Here is a 7,532-nt window from a genome sequence, read left to right as displayed (position 1 = left end):
ATATATTACATTATAATTTAAAATAAATGTATAAAATTTGATTAAGAACATCGATTTTTTACTTTTTCTTTAAATTAAGTACTAAGTTATTGGGGTACAATTGAATTACACGCTTTCAAAGTCAATGTTTTGCTTCGATTGCATTTAATTTAAAGTTTATGGCTGATGTTTAAATGATTAACTTTTTAATTTTCCAAGAAGCTTGCTGTTGGCCTTCTTTCGCTATCGGTGCTCGTGATCACTTGAAAGTGTTTTATCAGTTCCATTAAGGATCATTTCTAGAAACCAGACGTTGCCTTTTTTACTTGATATTTGTTAATTCATTTTTTTTTTGTATTATTTTGTAAATAACTTTATCTTTAATATCAATACATACATACATATACAATATATGTATATGTTATGCAAGCCATGAGTTTGACATGACTTTGATGTCAACGCTTATGGAAGGAAGTGCTCCTGAAAGCCCTCTCAAAATGCTTAAAAATCCTCTGAGAGCTTTACTTTGGCCAAATGTCATTGATCAGACGAGATTGTCCCATCAGCATCGCTCGTATCAATGACCGAAACTACGACTTTGCCCTTCGTGACATCGCTGAAACTTAGACTGTTAGGCGGATTGAGGGAAGCGCTGGTGTTGTGAACACGAGATCGCTTTAGTGTCGTTGTGGACCCCTCCAGAAACCTTTCACGTTTACACGTAGAGACTTCACTGGTACAGCAAGAACCCTTTTTGCTTATTCAACACGATTGGTTCGCTGCGATATAACCATTTTTTTTTGTTTGTTTGTTTGTTATTTTGTTTTGGTTCATTATTGGTCGCATGAGTTGCGAAAAAAGGGAGGTCGGTCTGTACAGAGATTCGCAGTATATAGGGTAAGTTCATTAATGTAAAAATGCAGCAGTAATGCACGATTTGCGTTCATAAATGTAAATACACTGCATTACTGCAGTCGGTAACTCTGTTCAAAAAAACAATCTGACAGCTGCAATACGATCAAACCAGCAGTCATTGACCGCATTGACAAAGCTAGTGGCAACGTAGTCAAAATTCAACTACCTTTGTGAATGCAAAACTACACTACAAAGCTAGTCAATTTGTCATATTGTTGACAAACGCAAATATATAATATAAGAAACATTTTTGATTTGATAACTTTAACTTATCTTTTGTGTTTTTAAATTCAATAAAATCAAATTTAAGACAATTTGAATGATTTATATTTGTATTTAAATATGGAACGATTTATTTCATTTCATGACACTTATGAACTGGTTTTTGATTTTCAGCCCAATTCTTAATATTTTTTCTGTTCATAAATGCATTGCATGAATTGTGCAATTACTTCCATTTTTGAACTCAGCCATTCTCTGTTGGACTGTTTTTTTTTAATTTGACCCACAACCAGGGTGACCATTGGCACGGCCGCACGACACGAGTCGTTTAACACCTTAGATCAGAATATATCTAATTATTAGATATACTCTGCCTTAGATCCAGATCAATAGAAATGAGAGGTAGTTGGAAGGAATAGATGGGGAGAGGAGTCAGACGATATAGTTAGGATCAGTAAACAGCAGTTAAGCTTTGTTACCTGGGGTGTGAGGAAAGACCGGAGAGAGAGCTGGAATGGGAAAAGTTGACATCAGTGCGGACTTGTATGCCGTGGTAGATACTATGAACTTCCTTTGGTTTCCGGCTCCCGAGTTTAGGATAAATAAACTATGGAATTGGAAGGGTCTGGACTAAAACATAAGGCAGTTACTTACTGCTTCATTAGTGTGTGGAACATGCTGAATAATTAGATTTGGTTTCTAAATTAAATTATTTGCTTGAATACATAGTTCTTAGCTCCAGGGGTTCGAATAAAAAGTCCTTCATACATACGTCGACGTAACAAATAAACAGGGGCCTGATTATGGGATTCGCGGCGAATCATTTTTCTAGCGAGTTTGCCATTTTTTAATTATTGTTTTTGCTTTGAATTCGACCAATTAATGGATTTGAAATGTCATGTTTATTGGCGAGTTGAAATCCGATAGCTTTTTTTGGCGGATTCGCAGGCGAAAGTGTTCATTATTATTCACTGTTGGATTCCGTGGATCCTTTCTTGATTGTAATTATATGTAAATGTGAGTTAGCTTTATTTAAATTTTCTTATAATTTCTCCACAATTCACAATTAAATATAAAATTTTGAATAAATCACCGCAAATTTCACAAATTCAATCAAAACAAAACTAATTTTGTTTGGAAAGCTGTTAAATCAGTGGAAAATAGGAAGAAAAAGTCAAACCAAAAGTGTCATATCGCTGGAATATCAAAAATCAAATGGGGTGGCGCAACAGTCCGTTGTGAACCAGGGCCTAGTGACTTACAACTCTCAACCATTCCTGTGTGCGAGTACTGTTGTCAGGAATGGAAGGGACCTACAATTTTGGGCCGAATCCGAACGGCTAGTTTGAGAAGCACTTTTTCATGACAAGAATTACTCTTGAAGGATTTGTCAATTCCTCGCAAGAGGCAGTACCCGCGAAAATTATTTTTTTAAATTAAGGTGGCACAGGCAGGGATTGAACCCAGACCCTTTGCATGACAGTCCAACGCACTAACCATCATTCTACGGGTACTTATCGCTGGAATATAGGAAGAACTATTTTTGCTTCGCCGCGAATTCGTTAATAACAAAATACGACGCGAGTCGAATTTGAAAGGTCGAATTGAAAACGAACCTCATAATCAGGCCCCAGAAATATTTCTTTAAATAACCTTCAAATGGGGTAGCCTTTATTAAATTACAAAAAAAAAACTTTACGGTGCCCTCAAGTTGCTGTGTCATTCAACCTTTAAATACAAAAATAAATCCACTACCTGTTTATATCTTAAAAACAGCACCAGACATCGTAACAACAAAACTGTTTTAATTTATTTATTCATTTCGGGGAATGACTGCAATTTTTTAATTTCAAAATCATATGCATTTTTGAAGTTTTAAACAGATGGCCACTGAAACTGCAACAAAAGCTGTGTATTTAAAAAACTTTCTTATATTGTTTTTCTTCTTTTCGGCCAAATATTCGTCATAGTCGATATATAACGGTGGATGAGCTGGACTGAATGATTGGAGCTAAAAAAAGTAAAACAAAAAATCATTTAATAAAATAAGACAGTGTGTTAAAATTAACCTACGTATTTTGTTGTCTGGTTAATTTCCTTCATAGTTGATTTGTACTTTTGAAGATTCGATCGTAAGTTTTTAACAAGTTCGGAGTTTATCGGTCCGAAATTGCCACATTCCAAGTTGTTTTTAACGTATTTCAAGGAAGAATTTATTATGACAAGATTTTGTAGATGATTTGCGGAGAGAATGAGTATTTCATAGAAACTGAAATGCAAAGGACTATATTAAGAACATTTTTTGCAGGAAATGTACTACGAAAGGCATACTTATCTGGATGACCTTTTTGCACTCGAGCGATCGATCGTTTTGTCCATTGATTTAAATGGAAACTAAAAAATAAAAACATGAAATTCTGTAGTATATTTTGCTTTTTTATGGTTTGAATAATATAAACAAAAAAATTGGTTCTGCCTACACACATGGACTCATTCAGTAACTTCCAAATTTTGATTTTTTTAAAAATAACTTAAATAAACTTATTTGTTCTTTAGGTACTTAATTATAACTATGTTTTGTATCAATTAAAAAAGATTAAATAATAATCAAACAATTCGGGTATGCAATTGGTACAGTTTTGTTTTGTAAATTTGATTCAGAGGGGTGATGACTTCGCCCCTGGAGAGATTTTTTTAATTTTCGTAGGAGTTCCTTTGAACTTGAAACTAATTGTATTATGTTAATGGATATGGCCCCCTTTACATATAGAATTATTTATTTATTATATTATATTATAAAAATAAAACTTGTATTTTAGTGCTTTTCACTTTGTTGCAAAAACCACTAGTTTTGTGTTAGACGACTGGACTCAAGAATACAGCATGAATCGAAAATCGCGCTGCACCACTCCAGATACTTTTAACAAATGAAAGAACCAGGGGGAGGGGTAATATTAGCCATAAAGCTTATAGAGTTTACTTTGTCCAAGCAAGATTTCCTCTGCAGATTTTTTAGAAACTTACCGACATTCACCTAAAATCTTTGTTAAAAATTTGAAGGCTTTCACAAAATTTAAAAAAAAATTTGACAGGCTTTAGGAATGCTTTAACTTATTTTCATAAGATTTTTTCTAAGATAAAGAGCAAATATTGCGTTTCCTAAGGAAAGCCTTAAATAAAAGACGGTCTATTTGATATTAGGTTACCTTTAAATTCTAGAATCTCATATTCCATTTTGTCTTATTTTATTTTAAAAAGTGTAAGACAAAGAAAGAGAAAAACAATGTAAATAAAATAAATAAATTAGGTGGCGTGACTATCCGTAGAGAACCAGGGCCTAGTGACTTACAACTCTCAACCATTCCTGTGTGCGAGTGATTGCAGGGATGGAGGGGACCTACAGTTTATATGCCGAACCCGAACGGCTAGTTTGAAAAACACTGTTTCATGATAAGAATTATTCTTGGAGAATTTGTCAATTCCTCGCAAGAGGCAGTACCCGTGAATAAAACTTTAAGTGGCACAGGCAGGGATCGAACCGAAGACCTTTCGCATGACAGTCCAATGCACTAAAAATCAGGCCACTGGTAATTGTTTATCTATTAAATACAAAAACTTTTAGGATCTTCATAAATTGAAGAAATCTAATTTTTGAGGTGCATTTGCTTGGAATGCTTTAAAATTGAATTTTAAACATGAATTTCAAGAATATAAATGTCCCAAATATCTAATTGAAACACTTAATGGAAACTGTACGTCTATTAGTTTTATATAAATGCTTTTAATCTTTCGAGAAATGAAGTGAGAAGAAATTCCGGAATCTTCGAAACCACCAGAGGACTTCGATGCGCTGTCATATAGCTGCTTCAATATTGTTCTTGAAAGAGTGGTGCTCACCACCAACGCCAATACAAGTGGAACCATCTTTCAAAAATTCACAAAATATCTTGGACATGCAGATGACATCGAACCAAACGAGCATGACAAGCGCCTTCTCCAATAGCGAGTCTGAGGCGAAGAAAATGGGTCTTGACAAACGAGGACAAAACGAAGTATTTACTGTCGTCAAATAGAGTCCATTCACACCGTAGACTTGGTCAAAAAGTGACAATTGACAGGTATAACTTCGAGGTGGTAAACGAATTTGTTTAAATGGGCATTGCTGTTAATTTTGCTAATGACATCAGCGCGGACATCAAGGCAGAATTACCCTTTCTAATCGCTGTTTCTTTGGCCTAAGTAAGCAGTTGAGGAATAAGGCCCCATTGCGAAGTACCAAAGAGACACTATACAGAATCTTAATCATCCCAGTCTTGCTGTATTGTTCAGAAGCATGGACCCTCTCCCAGGCGGGTGTAGGATCTCTTGTTATCTTCGAGAGGAAAGTTCTGCGTATTATCTATGGCCGAGAAGATATAATCATGAGCTATACGAACTGTACAGCGACTTGACACTGGTAAAAAAACTGCGTGTTCAACGTTTAAGATGTCTAGGGCATGTCAAACGAATGAACATCGAATCTCCAGCCCGTAAGGTATTCCACGCTAAGCCTGAGGGAACAAGAAGCAAAGGCAGGCCTCATCTCCGGTGGAGTGATCAGTTTGAGGCCGACGCACGTCAACTTGTTTTTCCAAACTGGAGGCAGCAAGCTAGAGATCGAGTAAACTGGCGAAAGTTATTACTTGAGGCCCAGGCGCACAGTAAAGTAAAGTAAGAATAAAAACGATGCAAATAATAGGCTACTGGAAACTGCGTTAGATTCAAATAGGCCAGAAAAGTTTTCATAGATTTAATTTTATTTTCTAGGGAAAAAAGATCAATTTTTTTAAATTAAAAAGTTGGACCATGCTTTGCTAGACAACAGTGTTCTAAAAGAATCTTCTATAACAAAAATTGTCACTTTATCCTTTTGAAATAGTAAATATAAAGAATATATTCACATTATGCTGTTGTAATTTTGTCAGCCTCCTTTAAAGAACATTATTAATATTTTAAATCTCTTTACGTTAAGTGTGTGACCCCCTAAAAAGTAACCTAATAAAAGTTTGGATCCGCCCTTGATTTAACTTAGCACTGGTAACTATTTTATCACCTTCATAATGTCACAAGAGTAATTATAATATTGTATTTAATAATTTTGTTACTTACTTAAGTAAGCCCTTGAGTAATTTCAGCCGATGAATTGGAAATTCGATTCCGATTTTCTCTAATTTCTTATCATCCATGGTTAAAAATTCGGCCAAAGATATTTTTTCCTTAGCAAAATACTCCAATACGTTTTCCATGCCCATGTTCATCAATATAAGATTTATATCCTGAAAATACTCCGGACACTCAGTTTTAAGAAAAATCCTCGGAATCATATCACAGATACTGTTGTATGACAGAAAAGTCGTTGGAACTTGATAGGGAAGATCCCTTTCTTTGGGTAGTAATCCTAAAATATCATAAAAGCCATGAAATTGTGCCACTTGTCGCGGTGTATAGCCCTTTTTATTGGCAACCGTAACATTTGCTCCACATTCGACTAGAAACTTCACTATATCGGAATGATTGTGTTCTATTGCATGGAAAATCGGAGTGCAACCTTGGTTGTCGCATGCATCAAATGAAACATCCTCAATTAAAAGTTGAACCACTTCTAAATGACCGTTTTGGCATGCTAACATAAATGGAGTCGTCCCATATTTGTCCGACACATTGACAACAGCACCGGCATCTAGCAAAATCTTCGCAATTTTTGTGACTTCTGGGCTTCGTTTTTTGCAAGCGCATGTTTCCATTAAAGGTGTTACGGAATCAACTTGTTTATTAACGTTGACTTTCTGCTCAATAAGGTATCTAACTATTTCAAACTGGCCTGTCCTACAAGCTATAGCCATGATACTTGAACCATTTCGTAGGAGATCGTTGACATTTATATTTCGTTCTTCGACCAAGTCTATAAATTTGTTAAGTTCGCCTTCCTCGATTGCCTGTTCAATGTCATGGTCTGATTTTTGTTCAAAGACGTACCGATTGCGATTGCGATTTCGGTGGTCTTCTATGATGGTCTTAAAATTTGAAAAGAAAAATATATGTATACATAATAACTCTTAACAAGTGTTGTAAATTCTTACGTCTCCAAATGTGAATCCATCGTAGTCATCTTCCGAGTCCGTTTCTGGTGGTCCATACATATTGTTTTGTTGAAAGACTTGGTGGTTTGGCTATTTGTTTTAAAAAATATTCACAGCATTCCAAGTTTTAAAAGTTACGAGCTGCTTTTTTTGCCCAAATGTTTTGTTTAAATCAAAGTTTTTTAATAAATTAATTGTAATTCATTTATCAAATAAGAACTTGGGAGAAATTACAAACTACCGTAAATAGATATCTGATACGGCGATTCGGAAACAAAAACATTTCATATTTTTAAA

The 7,532-nt window shown here is 35.0% G+C and overlaps 1 protein-coding gene across 2 annotated transcripts; it reads right to left on the bottom strand.

The window, feature by feature from the left end:
- Positions 1-2,901: 2,901 nt before the first annotated feature.
- On the bottom strand, positions 2,902-7,532 carry LOC129945570 (uncharacterized). Of its 2 annotated transcripts, none has more exons than XM_056055381.1 (5): positions 7,236-7,532; positions 6,265-7,169; positions 3,448-3,510; positions 3,190-3,400; positions 2,902-3,127 (listed from the first exon to the last, which is right to left on the bottom strand). In XM_056055381.1, the coding sequence occupies exons 1-5, from the start codon at positions 7,293-7,295 to the stop codon at positions 2,972-2,974; spliced, it is 1,395 nt and encodes a 464-aa protein (XP_055911356.1). In that variant the 5' UTR covers positions 7,296-7,532; the 3' UTR covers positions 2,902-2,971. The 2 variants fall into 2 exon arrangements, with proteins under 2 accessions (XP_055911356.1, XP_055911357.1); XM_056055382.1 differs by having other exon boundaries at positions 3,190-3,385; positions 7,236-7,531.

This window comes from Eupeodes corollae, chromosome 2, assembly GCF_945859685.1.
Source record: "Eupeodes corollae chromosome 2, idEupCoro1.1, whole genome shotgun sequence".
Classification (NCBI taxonomy): domain Eukaryota; kingdom Metazoa; phylum Arthropoda; class Insecta; order Diptera; family Syrphidae; genus Eupeodes; species Eupeodes corollae.
Note: the sequence above shows the minus strand (reverse complement) of the source record. Positions and strands in the feature narration are given on the sequence as shown.

Bases quoted from the DNA above. Each gene is read 5' to 3' on its own strand.
- LOC129945570 (XM_056055381.1), bottom strand. From the start codon at position 7,295: ATGTATGGACCACCAGAAACGGACTCGGAAGATGACTACGATGGATTC. The intron at 7,170-7,235 runs GTAAGAATTTAC...TCAAATTTTAAG, and splicing joins ATGGATTCACATTTGGAGAC to ACCATCATAGAAGACCACCG. The intron at 3,401-3,447 runs GTATGCCTTTCG...TTCTTAATATAG, and splicing joins CAAAAAGGTCATCCAGATAA to TCCTTTGCATTTCAGTTTCT.